At 40.3% G+C, this 15720-nt stretch overlaps 1 protein-coding gene across 4 annotated transcripts in view; it reads left to right on the top strand.

The window, feature by feature from the left end:
- The window catches only part of LOC145987715 (uncharacterized), a 621803-nt gene that overhangs the window by 236288 nt on the left and 369795 nt on the right, over positions 1-15720 (top strand). For all 4 annotated transcript variants that reach the window (XM_083122297.1, XM_083122295.1, XM_083122298.1 and 1 more), the window contains exon 2: positions 1988-2158. In XM_083122297.1, coding sequence (XP_082978423.1) covers positions 2014-2158 — 145 coding nt within the window. In that variant the 5' untranslated portion in view covers positions 1988-2013. The remainder of the gene's footprint in view (positions 1-1987; positions 2159-15720) is intronic.

Raw genomic sequence — 15720 nt, forward strand, 5'->3', positions numbered from 1 at the left:
TCCATGGGCTTCTTCCTTAATTCGTTCTCGAACGTTTACCGCTTGTATTGCGTCATAAATCTGGATTATTTGGCACATTACATAATGCACACTTTTGTTCCCTCGTAATGCCAACTGCGAAGGGTCGATGCTAAGGAATGCGTATGTATAACCCAACCAGTTGCCTGATATAATTGTGAAAAAAATATCACAAAAAGAATGTATGTGCTTGTATGACCTTCATACAATGAGAAGTCTGCAATATCTACCACGATACGAAGTATCTGTGACTTTAGCTGTGTAGTTAAGAGGTCCTGGGTTCTATTGATTGATTGATTGCTGATTTTTGTGTCATGGGCACTTCAGCACGGAGGCTATTTTGTCCCGTCACACAATACGGGATAATGTTCTTAACTAAATCAAAATTAAGGACAAGCCCTTAACAAGAACTTAAACTATACTGTGTGATGACAAGAATTAAGACTATACTTCCTTCCTAGGTGGCCTCCCCGATGGCGCAGTGGTAGCGTCGTCGCTTTGTAATCAAGGGGTCCCGGGTTCGATACCCAGTGGAGGCTCATAGTGGTTCGGTATAAACTGTAGGTCCAGTCACGATTTGCCTTACTGTGCATAAAGTGGACTTAAAACACCAACTCAATCAATCAATGTTACCTAGGCTAAAAGCTGAGGCTATACGGGGGGGCACTCACCACATATAGATGGACAAACACAGGACAACACAAATGTATGGAGATTTATACTGGCCCTATGTCCAGACGCCAGAAAGAGTTACCGAGGTGTACTACGTGGAGTGAGGTTTACTTTTGAGTGCCTTACCAAAAGGTCACCCCTTACGCCATGGGTTCTATTCGTTGTGATATTTTTACTGCATGCGTTGTGGAACGTTTTGCAAAATTTCTAGTTTATCTTAAATTCTGCGTGGTCGTCATGGGTCAACTGACATGATTAGCTCCAGTGAACCTTGATAAGAGCAAGATCAGCTTTAAAAATAGACAAGAATGATATCAGAGCCTTTGACACTTGGCGAATTGAGAACAAGATCAAGACATATCAGGACTTGCTTCCCTCCAGACTGATCTGATTCGAGACTATTTAGTAAGCTAGATTGCGAGTTATATGAACATTTTACCTAAATTAGAATTGCTTGCTTTACCGTGTGACTTTTTTATACATACCAAGCAGGCGCGGTTGTATCGTTATTTGTTGACAAGTTACGTGTGTTGTTTAATGTGTAAGAAGGTATATTTTTGTTGTTCTTATTCAATAAGAATTTTAAAGATATTTTGTAAGTAGTGTCTCGAGATTCAAGACGAGAACAATACGTTTCCCTCGAGACCTAGACAAAATGGAACTTTTCATTCGATACCTAGACAAGACAGCAACTTTTCTTTCAAGACCTAGACAAAGTAGACTATCCTTTTCAGACCTATACAACATCGAGATTTCCCTTCGAGACCTAGGCAAGATCGAGACTTTACCTTCGAGAACTAGACAACATAGATACTTTCCCTTCAAACCTAGACAAGAAAAGACGTTATCTTTCAGACCTAGACAAGATCGAGATTTCGATTCGAAATGTAGACAAGATCGGAAATTTTCCTTCCAGATCTGGACCCTGTCGGTACTTTCCCTCCAAGACCTAGACAAGATAGACTTTCCGTTACAGACCTAGACAACATTGAGGCATTCTCTTGTAGACTTAGACAAGACCGAAGCTTTTCCTTTGAGATCTAGAAAAGATTGAGACTTTCCCCTCAACCCAGAACTAGAGTTGTAGCTATGAAGACAAAAAACGAAACGGGCATTTGCAACTCGAGACGGAATGCGATTGCGCCAAGTCTTGCCATACATGGTCTCGATACCTACCACCCTGAATGAAGCAGTCACAATATCATCTGCAGAGCAGTTTCTAGATAAAGCATTTAATTTTCCTGCCAGTGCACTGATGCGTTTAAAGGTTCTGATGGCGGTTCTCTCTTTGTTGCAGATCCACGTGTTGCGTGCCAGCGCGCTATGAAGATGAGTAAGGTGGGCAACCAGACTAACTCTCAGGATCCGCAGGCGGTGAATTCCCGGGTATTTGTGGGTAATCTAAACACTTTCCAGTGCAGCAAGACGGACGTTGAAAGGATGTTTCAGCGGTACGGCCGCATTGCAGGTAAGTCCATGCATGCATACGTATTTGTTGTGGACATATTAGGCTAGCATTTGGTGAGGCAGCTTCATGTCAACGGTACGCCACTGGTGTCGTTTTTGTCAATTTTTGCATCGTTATGCTAGAAGGCTATCAACAGTGTTTTGCTCATAAGGAATGTGATAGATGACGATCCGTGGTAGGTGGATGACAGGCAAATCAAGTATGGTAGGTGATCGGCCATTGGCTGAAGAGAGGATAGATCACATGGAAATGTTGGATCTCGGCAAAGATGATTATAAGCACAATCGTTCACTGAAGCTCTTAGTAGCGACAAAATAAGCAACTATTTTCTTCTTTATTACACTTAGGCAAAAACACCATCTAGTTTTAAAACATGTATTTACAAAAATGGAAAATAAAGATGTAAACAACTGGTATTGTTTGCTGAAGAATAAAATCACATCAATAAGTTGGCCAGAATTTGTCTAATGCAATAAATATTCAGCATCGGTGCGTATTGCTTCAACACATCATCTCCTCTGCACAGTATATTATAATTTAGAAGCGATCAAGATCTATGTGCGCGAAGTACAAGATATGCACTGAACCTTGTGTATTTATAATAGCCCAGTGATATCGGTGCCATGGGTAAACCCTTTTCTATTACAAAACTCTAGGTAACAGGAAGATTGGTTTCAATGTTCTAGGACTTTAGAAAGATCTATGTTTCAGAGTTTGGAATATCGGTTGATTCATTGACATTAGAGAGAATTTCGACAGAAAATAAATTGTTCCTTCCACTAGCTTAAGTGTCTTTCTGTGTAAATGGGCCGACGTTGGTTGCTCAACTACTTCTTTTAAATCTAATTTTTAAAAACAAATTACATAAAAAATTCTTATTCTAACCAAAATAATAGATCGTTATATTGGTTCTAGCAGTGCTGAAATATGATAAGGCAGGTACACAGTAAATAATCTTGAACTTGCAGTAACTATGAGTAATCTGTGCGAGCAAGGGGTAAGGTTTCAGAGATTTCGTTAGGCAAGTACTGGTGTCCCAAGATCAAGCTTCGAGTCCCCACGCCGGACCATTTCTCTTCCTTGTTTTGGGCCTCCCCCATGGCGCAGTGGTAGCGTCATTGCCTTGTAATCAAGGGGTCCCGGGTTCGATACCCGGTGGAGGCACAAGTGGTTCGGATCCCACTTTAAACTGTAGGTCCAGTCCCGATTAGCCTTACTGTGCATAAAGTGGACTTAAAACACCAATTCAATTCAATTCAATTCTTCCTTGTTTTCTACTTCTCCTCCGAACACAGTGGCCTGGCTGCAGTGTTGCCAGTAGCATAGTATTGAGTCTCATTAAATTCGCCTGTCCGCCTAATTTATATGTATACACTCAAATTAACAGTATTGTACTAGTAATAACTTTCCTCAACTGATTCAGGGACTGACTGGAGCTCCCACACTTGCAAATACAGCGATTGCTTCGAAATAATCATAGTTTGATTTATGCATATAGTTGTACAAACGACCCGTGGCCCCCGCCCAATCACGTCTGTCGGTGTATGCACGAGACGTGATCACGGTCACGTCTGTTCTCCGAAACGTGACCACAATATAGAATGTGAAACGAGACAAGATATTGAGAAAAATGGGATAATGAAACAAATTTTGCATTTAATTTTTATGCGAGGGTAACGAAATTAGAAAGAAGGTGAGTGTTTTTCTTTGTAACTGATTTGTGGTTGTTAATCCATGTATAGTTGTTTGGACATTTAACCACTGTACTTGTTTTTTTTTGTGTTCTTTTTTTGTACATAAACATCAACAGTTTCTGCCTCCATCTTCAGGGTAGTGCATATATTACCACCCATATTGGGTACTACCTGTGTCCGGGTACTACCTACTCATGACTGCATAACACAATAGACTATCCTGAAATGGAAATGGAACGGTCGGTCTAAAAAGTGTGTGTGCGCATACATAAAGAACCAAGGACAGTGTTGAAAAGTCAAAGCAATTAATCATGAAAGTTTTTACTAAACGTACTTTCTTCCATGAGTAATTATTATTAATACTACTGTTGAAGGATCTGGTGGTCTGGTGGACGGAGAACCCACCACCCTGGCACCACCTGTGGTTATACAGGGTGTCCCAAAAGTAACGCAGGATTTAATTTAAGGATAAAACGTTTCATATATTTATCAGTTGGCAAAGTTATTACATTATATGAAAGAGTGAACATTCCCATTAAATGTGGAAGAGAATATCTGACAAAATGTCCTCCACGACGCATTTGACACTCGAATTCCTTTTACAATATTCTGAATCACTGTGGCTCAATGCCGTCGATAGCTCATTGAATTTCTGCTTTCAAATCAGGGATCTTTGTTATCTTCGCAGCATAAACTTTGGACTTAATGAATCCCCAGAAGAGAAAGATCGCACGGTGTGAGGTCGCACATTTGTTTTATTTGGGGCACTTATCCTATCAAAAATGTCAGGTAATTTGTCCATCGTTTCCGTACTTGTAACGAATTTTAACGATCGCCACTCGCTCCTTCGTCATGTAGCGCTCCATATTGACTAATCGCAATGTTTTCCTACAACGTGTTACCTCTCAGAACGCAGCCAACCGTGCGGGGAAAAAAATGGCGCACGATTAAAATGCTGCGTTACTATTGGGACACCCGTTAGTTCCCGTTGTTACCACATATGAATATGGGAGGTCCTTCGTCCGTAGCCGATTTAAAGTATTGCGTTCGTGGTTTCGGGTCCGTCGTTTCCCTTACTTCAGTTTCCCTGATAATCTAGCAGAATTATAATGTGGTGTCGGGGAAGGGTGCGAGCCCGAAGTTAGTTCCGAAAGGCGCCGTCGGTTCAAATTTGAATAGCAATTAGCCGAGATCAAAGAGCCTCATCTCTTTTGCGCCTTCCTCGATAGCTTGTAGGACAGAGGGCCAGCTGGGATGATGGGGTGGGATGTTATAACCTAAGCTGATGATGAGTTTCTGAATTCTGTAGGACATAACCGAGGTTATATGTTCCTATAACGATGTAATTGCAGTGGGAAATTGATCTGTAGCGGTTGGAATTTACTGCCCTCTTGACTTACGAAGATCAAATAAGATCTCCTGTGCTTTTGATTGCATTTTCCTGTTCCGCTACAAAATCTACAATCCTGTTTCAATAGGCATGGTACAGTTCCTGCCACTGAGTGGCATGTCCTCGGTTTGTCCTATCACGTGAGAGCTTCCTCCAACTGGCACTGGAGCGCTGGAGACAGCACGTGCTTTGTTCTCTACAAGTCAGATCGTCGTTCGCTTGGGGGGGGGGGGGTGGATTTGAACGCTTGGTTGCCACATTCGCAGCAGAGAGTAAGGGGTGGGACAACTCACACATGGGGAATAAGTATTTCAGGTGGTGAGAAGAAAAAAATGTTCTCTAAGGGCACGAATAGCTAATTGATAGTAATTACTTCTCCTTTCGAAGGACTCGTACAAGAACAAACATACGTTTGGCAACCTTGCAGACAACAGGCCAACAGTAGTGAGAACTACACCAAGATAAATCACAAATAAACGTATTACATTAACATGAACGAAGATGATGCATCAAGTGGACCACGGCCATATTACGTTTTACATCTTCCTTCAGGGGGTTCTTTAATTAATTGATCTGTGGATAAATCTTCTGGCCCTTAGATACGAAAATTTCTTTCTCTTTTGTGATACTTAGTGACGTCATCCAGTGCTGATAAAGCTATTCTATTTCATTTTTGGTTATTTGATGTCGCTGTTCTCCTTCTAGAGGTTAATAGCGGCGGTGAGGATGAAGTAAATGATGGAACACACACGTCCTTGGTTTACCAACTGTCGCATCTAGAACCCTTGGTGTTGTTCTGAGATATATATTTCTTTGGAGCACTGATATGTTTAAGTTAGCAACAAATTAATAATTGTTCACCCTGACAGTTTATGTTGAAGGAATTCTGAGGAAATGGTCTGAAATGGGCATAGTTTCAAGAACTGTTCAGTTTATGTACACATTGTGAGGCATTCACAACAGACAAAATCGTTCTTCTACATCCTTTTTAGCCAGGTTTTTACTTTCTTTTTTTTTACTCTCCCTCGAGTTCCCTGACTTTTTCTACGAATAATTGTACAGTACAACCAGGTTGTTAGCATTTGGAATCAACATCTTCTGGGTAATGTATTTCCAGCACACAATGCCACTGCTGATCTGCCAAGTGCTCGGAAGCACTCCGAAGAGAGGACTGGCGCATGGACTTGGCAACGCTGCGTGGAGAACGTTGCCACATCGTGTGCGGGAACCTACGTGTCCTGACCCTCGCTTGGTTTGCCTTTCCCCACATTCGGCACCACTGCACTTCTGCCCAGACACCTAAGGTCGCTGGCTGCTACTATAGTTACAGCACTGTAGAGAACGTTATTTTAGTGCTGACGCGGTCATATTATTCAATGAACTAATCACTTTAAAAACCATACTAGGCGTTCTGATAATATGTAGCCTTAAAAAAATAGTGCAATATTCGCTTTACCCAGAAGGGGAAGTCCCCACTCTATTCTTTCACCTCCCCTCGATCCCCTACTACTCCGGCGGAAGCGTGAAAAAGGATTCATTCGTCGAACGATTCGTCATGAAAAATACACCCAATTACTGATTCGGCATCCGGCTAGAAAGTCGTCGATGACGTTCACGCCCGGTGCACCAATTGAAATCGGGTTTTAATTTCGAAATGAAAAGATACGGCGCGATTATCGAAGAGCAGCTCAGCCATCGATTTTTTTTCAGGCTCGGGACGTTGAAAATCCTGTTGGGTGTTCAGACGAGTGTTAATATCAAGGTACTGCTTGGGTGACAATAACTAACGATTAGCACTCGGCTGTTCCGCACCTCCCTCCCGCCTCCCCTCCCTTGCACGGGGGCTCAATATCGTACTCTTTGATACGCGGCCTCAATCTCTTCCCTCCTCCTCCCCCCCCCTCAAATCCATTCCACTCGTCGCCTCTTCGTGATTTGAACACTCCTCGCACAGAGAGAGATCTTTTTATACCCACTCGCTCCTAAAGCTATTATGATTTTTGCAAAAAAGCGAGATCTGCTTTGTTGCTTCGTTGTTTCCTGTTATGCTCCCAGACTGTGAAGTTACGTAATGCATGTATTGTGCATTAGGTGTTTGAAGTGATTACCGGTCAGTGACGTAAACGGCTCGTAATTTCATTTACCATCACTGTTTGCCCTGTTTGCATTTTTACATGTTATGTACGTGTACGTAGGTTTAGGGCTACAATGGACTTCTGGCACCAATCGTGCATTCATGAGAAAAATTGTGTTATGACTGAGCCGGCCTCCTTGGCTGAGTGGTTATCACATCGCGCTACGACGCCAGGGGTCCCGGGTTCGAATCCCGGTCTGGACATTGGTATTTGTGAGTCTATTCATCAATTTCATCATATCATTACTCATCCCTGTATAAGCGATTAGCCAAAAGTGGCAGAAAAGCGAAGTATAATAAACATAATCGATCAGTCAATCAAATTGTGTTATGATTCGTACCTCCTGCTAGCTGGCAACCCACATGCCAAACCGATACAAAAGAGCAGTAAAAATGTATATGTCTTGTACAGTCACGGACACTTCTGGCTTGTAAAGATATCCCAATGACTCTCAATGGCACCGTTCCAACCCAGAAGTATCCGTGACAATACGTGATTTAGCGCAAGCGTAATTCATTTCATATCACCACTAAACTTCATCTGACTGTACAACGCACTTTCTCTGACATTGGAGTAGTGTAAGTTAGGGGTTTCAAAGTAGTACTTAGTAGGTATGGTCTTTTTTTACCAATTGAATATCACTTTTTGACATACTTTGACAATTTTTTGTCGATGTTTTAGCGTTTAGCGATGTTTTAGTACAAATTTTCACTATACTCATTTTTCCCCCACTCGTACTTGGTAGGTATATCATGATGTTACGTGATACAACTTAACCTATCATTTTTTTATGATTATTTAATTTTTTTACGACCCTAAGTGATATAACTTAACCTATCATTTTTTTTTATTTAGGTACTGTTTGAACGTTATTATTTGAGGATCATATTTTGTAGGTATTTTTTTTATCAATCGAATATAAGTTTTTGACATATTTTGACAATTTTTTGTCGATGTTATAGCGTTTAGCGATGTTTTAGTACAAATTTTCACTGCACCCATTTTTTCCATTTATACTTGGTAGGTATATCACGATGTTACGTGATATAACTTAACCTATCTTTTTTTTAGGATTTTTTTAATTTTGTTTACGATCCTAAGTGATATAACTTAACCTATCATTTTTTTTATATAACCTAAAATGTGTTGGATGTTGATTTTTAGTATGTGGCAATTTTTTATGAATTTTAAAACTGTTCCGTGACCCTTTCGTTCTTCACGTCGTGGACGAAGGACTTCTCTGCAATCAGGATGACACTGCATAGGGTATCCTCGGGCAGCGCGTCGTGGAACTCGCAAACACCCACTCTACAAAAATTCTACTATATGATTTTTCACTGGCTAAGCTAACCTACAAATAGGAATTGGCAGCACTGACTTATAAACCCACTGGGTCTTCTTGACATGTTTTTTCATGATGTGTTGCCAGGCTATTGCGCATCTTGGCGTATACAATGTATATATTTTGAGAGGGGGGTTATAGTTTTTTATGCTGTACGAATACTAAAAACTTGACAGTGCTAACCAACAGAGTAAATAAACCTACATGCAGAAACTAACAACACTAGTTTCTGACAGTGAATTTGAAATAAAATATTAAACAAAAATACATGAGTAAGCACTGTGATTACAAATAATACCAGTGTTATTACACATTCATTCTTATTTTTCGAAGTTGAATGGAAGCACGTGTTTTTTACGCTCTCGTAAAACTGACCTTGCCCCAGTGATTTTAAATTGCTTCCATCCGGTCTTTTTTTCTGTGCTATTTCCGCGCGCACGCAACATTCGCTTTCAATAGTTTAATGAAACACAGAAGGAGTATTAGTTTAGCAGGTTTTGAGTTTACAATTTATTAAATTAAACAATAATTTATGTAAGAATATACTTGTACTTACCGAACACAAAATAATAAAAGCACATGTGAATCTTTGCGTGTGTTCAATGTTATATGACGGCTGAGTAAAAAATAATGTTGACGCCCCGAAAGATAAAAGTTCCTGGTTCGACATCAGATGCATGCAAATTTTATGTTTTGCTCTCCAAAATCTTGATTTGTGCTATTTGTCATACAGCAGAGGAGAAGAGGGGGGAGGGGGTACTATTAGTGCCATCTATTAGCAAACAATAGAAATAAAAAAGTAGCGTCAAACTTTTTCAACACCCAAAAATTTTAAACGTCCTCGTTTAGTAATACGATCAGCAGAAGACGTTTGAAAGAGTACTCTTAGTCGAGAAAGCTAATTGCTAGGGCCCATATATTGCTAAAATGTTCTTTAATTTACATATTTCTCATACCGCCATATGTTGTTCTAGTTGACTTCTTCCAAAAAAATGCTAATTAGCGAGTGTTAATTAAGCAAGGCAAGTAAAAGAAGCAAATAGGACAATATGTGGTGGCGTGGAAATATGTAAAAATTCGACTCGATTCGAATTAAAATTGAAGGATATTTTGAATTTTTTTCCTATAATGTACAAAACATTTACCGTACATAATCTTTTCCATTTACAACAGTATAAAATAAGAGGAACGTGTGACAATATCCATATTAATTAGGAAGGTATGTTGTATGCTAGGTTAGCTAATTGCGTCTTCTACAGCTTCACTGTTTAGAGGAAAGATGGAAAAAGAGAGCTCTACAAAAACTAACGCTTTTAACAATATTGTACGCCCCGTGAAAATTATATATAAATAAGCCATAAGCGTATTATCTGCTTTCATGTCAGATTTTCCCGACCTGTGAGCTGTAGTGTTTAGACGACAAGCGACGCGCTCAAATATAATACCGTTGACAATATTGTACGCCCCGTGAAAATTATATATAAATAAGGCATAATCGTATTATCTGCTTTCATGTCAGATTTTCCCGACCTGTGAGCTGTAGTGTTTAGGCGACAAGCGACGCGCTCAAATATAATACCGTTGACAATATTGTATGCCCCCGTGAAAATTATATATAAATAAACCATAAGCGTATTATCTGCTTTCATGTCAGATTTTCCCGACCTGTGAGCTGTAGTGTTTAGGTGACAAGCGGCTCGCTCAAATATAATACCGTTGACAATATTGTACGCCCCGTGAAAATTATATATAAATAAGCCATAAGCGTATTATCTGCTTTCATGTCAGATTTTCCCGACCTGTGAGCTGTAGTGTTTAGGTGACAAGCGACGCGCTCAAATATAATACCGTTGACAATATTGTACGCCCCGTGAAAATTATATATAAATAAGCCATAAGCGTATTATCTGCTTTCATGTCAGATTTTCCCGACCTGTGAGCTGTAGTGTTTAGGCGACAAGCGACGCGCTCAAATATAATACCGTTGACAATATTGTATGCCCCCGTGAAAATTATATATAAATAAGGATAAGCGTATTATCTGCTTTCATGTCAGATTTTCCCGACCTGTGAGCTGTAGTGTTTAGGTGACAAACGACTCGCTCAAATATAATACCGTTGACAATATATTGTACGTATATTGTATTGTATAGAAAACTAGAAACATATAATTTGGCGAAAAAAAAAACCCAAAGTAAGGTCATAGAAAATAGTTAAAAAAAGTGAGCAATTATATTTTGCATTGCACAGCATTTGGTATTAAATAACATACCCTCAAAAAATCTCTGCATTATGTGTTCTGAAAAAAATTGCCCTACGTGCCAAATTACTGTGTCAAGTAAAAATTTTCAAAAGGCACTGTCGTACTTGTGTGCCGGGAAAGCGAATATGTGCGACCAAACTGTGCTCTAAGTATGGAAACAATTTTTCTATTGACTACTTCAAGCGACACCAGCTTACTTGCAAGAGCACTGGAACATCACTACCGCGACCTTCCAAGCGAAAGGTAGAAGTAACCTCCCTCGATGCATCGCCACCTACCAAATGCGTCAAGCTGACGAAGAAAGCAGACCGAATTGCGTTTGAGCATTTATTAGAAGACTTTAACATAACATCAGACAGCTTCTGCAATGTGCGTAGTTTTCTGGAGAGCGAGCGAGCTAAGATAATATCCATCCTCAACGATGCATTGCCTACATACTCCACTAAATTCTATGCCGTGCTATGCTGCAAGTATAAGAAACCGTCTGATGAAATACCGGTTTTTTTTTCACAATGGCTCGGGATATGATTTCCATCACTTGGTTACACATCTAGGGTACGACAATGCGAGAATCAATATCCTGGCGCAGAACGAGGAGTGTTATATTAGCATCAGTAAGTGGGTGCCGATCCCCAACTCAAGCAACAGCATCGAGCTTCGGTTCCTCGACTCTCTGAGGTTCCTCCAGGCAAGTCTCGATACTTTTGCTGGGAAGCTCAGAGACGACCAACTAGCCATTACTACATCAAGTTTCCCAAACTTAGATGTCGCACTCATCAGACGTAAAGGGGTCTACCCCTACGAATACGTCACAGATCCTTCCAAGTTCGAAGAAAAGTTGCTGGCTCCCTAGGATAAGTTCTACAACCAGTTGAAAGGTTCAGGTATTACCGACGAGGAGTACAAGCATGCTCAGTCTATGTGGGTCGAGTTGGGTTGCCGAACTTTCGGTGATTACCACGATGCATACCTGAAGCTTGATGTGACGCTTCTAGCATGTGCGACGTTTGTTGTGGTGGGATCATTGGGGGAAATGTGATTCTCCCAATATGTCATCTGACTTACTAGCATATGCGATACGAAGAACAGGTGTGTATGTGACTTACTAGGATTAGGCTCATGGTAATGAGGTCCTAGTAGCTGAAACGTTGAGTTTTGTATTCGCCCCCCGAGAAAATTCTATATAAAATAACATACCTGAAAATTATATTCACAGTAGATTCATTTTTTGAGTTTTGTAATTACCCCAAGAAATTCTATATAAAATAACATACCTGAAAATTGTATTTACAGTAGATTGAATTCTTGAGTTTTTGTATTCGCACACAAGAAATTCTATATAAATAACATACCTGAAATTCTATTTACAGTAGATTGAATTTTTGAGTTTTGTAATCACTCCAAGAAATTCTATATAAAATAACATACCTGAAAATTGTGTCGCTATATACTAGACTTTTTGATTTCTGTGATTTTGGAGAAAGCAATGGCATCCACCACCAGTTTCAATCGTAAAAATGATAAAACTGAATGTGTTACTTGTGGGAAACTAATCTCAAGGAACAATTTATCGGTACACAGGGCAAGATGTAGCGAAACAGGTTCGAGAATTAATCGTTCGTTACCTTCTAAGCCCTGTGCTCGATGCGGAAAGATGATCAGCATTACAAATTTAAGTAAACATCTCAAAATTTGCAAACCATCGACCGAACGAGGAACAGTGAAAAGAAAAATCGATGATCCAGGAACCGAAGCTTCCACTTCCAAGCAAATTAAATTATCCGATGAACGCAAACCAATTAAATCTGCATTCAACGACCAACTCCAGGATTTTTCAATTAAGTCAGAACCAGGCCGTGACATCCTTAGTTTCTTGGACGAAACGAAAACATCCGTAATAAATATTCTAAAAAATAAATTGGAAAACAACTCTATAAAAGTATACGTTGTTCTGTTTTCTGAATACAAGAAAGTTGATGGCACAACAAGTATTTTTTATCATCGAACAAAAAACCAGACTCTTCATTTTGCTGACGTCGAAAATTTGGACAACTTCTATTATAAAGTTACCAACGAGCTGGTTAAGAAACATGACGATTTCGAGGCTAAAGGGTCGGGATGGTCTCTGTGTGGAAGTCCTCACACGTTAAGCGTTTACGTGAACCGATTCTCACCTCTTCACGCATCCAGCTACGTTCCTCTTCCACCAAACATTCAACACAAGAGGGCTGTGTTAAATATACAGAACAGCGATAAAAAGTGTTTTCTCTGGTGTATATTGGCCGCACTGCATCCTGTTCATTGGTCAAATAATCCAGAACAGGTTTCTCATTACAAACAATACGAGACCGACTTTCAAAGTGTAATGTCTGGCATCGAATACCCGGTGACATTGTCGGATATAACAAAGTTCGAAAATCGTACAGGAAAACGCATCGCTATTAATGTGTATTCCTTCACGTCAGATAAATATCTCGTGCACCCTGTCAGGATAAGCGATATCGACGATGACGATGCCTGTGTAATAAATCTCCTTCTAATTTCCAACGAGGATGTTCATCACTACACGCTAATTCGTTCACTATCACGTTTGGTCAGAAGTCAATCAACCAAGCATAAAAATTGCATCGAAGTTTGCCCGAGATGCCTAACCACGTTCGACGATCAAAAACAACTCGATTATCGAAAATACACCGGACGTCAAATTGCTCTGGAGAAACTTGCCGAACATAAAATTTATTGCGGCGACAACAGACCGGCTAGAATGTTGATGCCCGAAACGAACGAAGTCGAAGAATTCAAAATGCACAAGGCATTGTTGGAACATCCCGCAATCATCGTCGCAGATTTTGAGGCGTTCCTCAAACCGCTCTCCTACTGCGAACCGGATCCTGAAATTTCCTCCACAACGCCGTACCAGCTTCATCAACCCAATAGTTTCGGCTATGTTGTTGTGCGACGTGATAAAATAAATGAAGCATATATATACCGCGGGCCAAATGTAATCGAACACTTCCTGGAAAAAATAGTGGAGGAGGTTGAGGTAATTGGTAGCGTACTGCTTACATCAAAACCGATGGCACCTTTAACTGAAAATGAACTTCAAAATTACAATTCCACTGAGGTGTGTCCGGTATGTGATCAAAGTTTCACTGATGAGAACAAAAAAATATTCCACCACGATCATTTCAGCGGAAACTACATAGGTGGAATTTGCAACACGTGCAATCTTAAAATCCAGAAACCTAAATTCATCCCCATATTCTTTCACAACGGAAGCGGATATGATTTTCACCACCTGGTGAGACATCTTGGCTACGATCCGAAACGTATAGGTGTCTTGGCCGAGAATGAAGAACGCTACATTAGTCTCAGCAAGCAAGTGTCGATTCCGGGAACGAAAAATACAATCGAGATGCGCTTTCTGGATTCGTATAGATTTCTCTCTGCAAGTCTGGATGCTTTAGCGAACAAACTCACCGACGATCAATTTAAAATAACTAGAGCTAGTTTTCCCAACGTAGACATAGAACTCGTTAGACGTAAAGGAGTTTATCCTTACGAATATGTTAGTGATGGTTCTAAATTTAACGACGACGCTCTTCCACTTCCAAGAGAATTTTACAGCAAACTCAGAGAGAAAGGAATCGCGAAAGAAGAATACCAACACGCGCAACTCATGTGGGAGAAATTAGAATGTAGGACACTCGGAGACTACCACGACGCATACTTAAAACTGGACGTGACGATACTCGCGGATGTTTTTCAAGCGTTCAGGAAAACGGCAACGAATATTTACAAATTAGATCCAGCGTATTTTTACAGTCTACCGGGATTAGCGTGGTCGGCAATGTTATTCCAGACAAAGGTCAAGCTGGAACTGATATCGGACGTTGACATGTTACTTTTCATCGAAAGAGGGATACGAGGTGGAATGGTGCAATGCGTACAGAGACATGTAAAAGCTAATAACGTACACATGAAAGAAGATTACGATTCAAATCGAGCATCGAATTACATCTTCTACGCCGACGTTAATAATCTCTACGGACATGCCATGGTTCAGAAACTTCCTTACGGGGGATTCGAATGGTTAGATCCCACTTCGATAGACATTATTCATTTCGACGATAGCGAGTGTGGTGTCTTCGCAGAGGTAGATCTCCAATTCTCCGACCACCAGCACGACACGTTTTCGGATTTGCCTCCGACTCCCGAAATCAAATGTCCACCCGACTCGGTTCAAGACAAGCTTTTGTTAACATTGGACCCTAAACAGAGATACGTCGTCCACTACAAGAATCTCCGGTTTTTGATTGGGAAGGGTGTTCAGATAGTAAATGTTAGAAGAATACTAAAGTTTAAACATTCCACGTGGTTAAGACCTTACATAGAAACTAACACACAACATAGAACAGCTGCCACTTCCGATTTAGACAAGGACTTCTTTAAATTAATGAACAATGCGGTGTACGGAAAGACCATGGAGAATGTTAGAAAGCACGTAGACGTGAAATTAATTTCCGATAAGAATAAATGTCGAAAGTGGATAGCCGATCCTAGATTCAAGTCGAGAAAAATTTACAACGAGAATTTGGCACTTTTCAATCTACATATAAAATTGATGAAATTCAGAAAACCAATTTACGTTGGCGCAACGGTTCTCGACTTGTCGAAACTTTACATGTTCGAATTTCATTACGACGTGATGAAACCCTTCTACAATGATAAAATATCA

This window comes from Lepisma saccharinum, chromosome 5 (assembly GCF_977018435.1).
Source record: "Lepisma saccharinum chromosome 5, izLepSacc3.1, whole genome shotgun sequence".
Lineage (NCBI taxonomy): Eukaryota > Metazoa > Arthropoda > Insecta > Zygentoma > Lepismatidae > Lepisma > Lepisma saccharinum.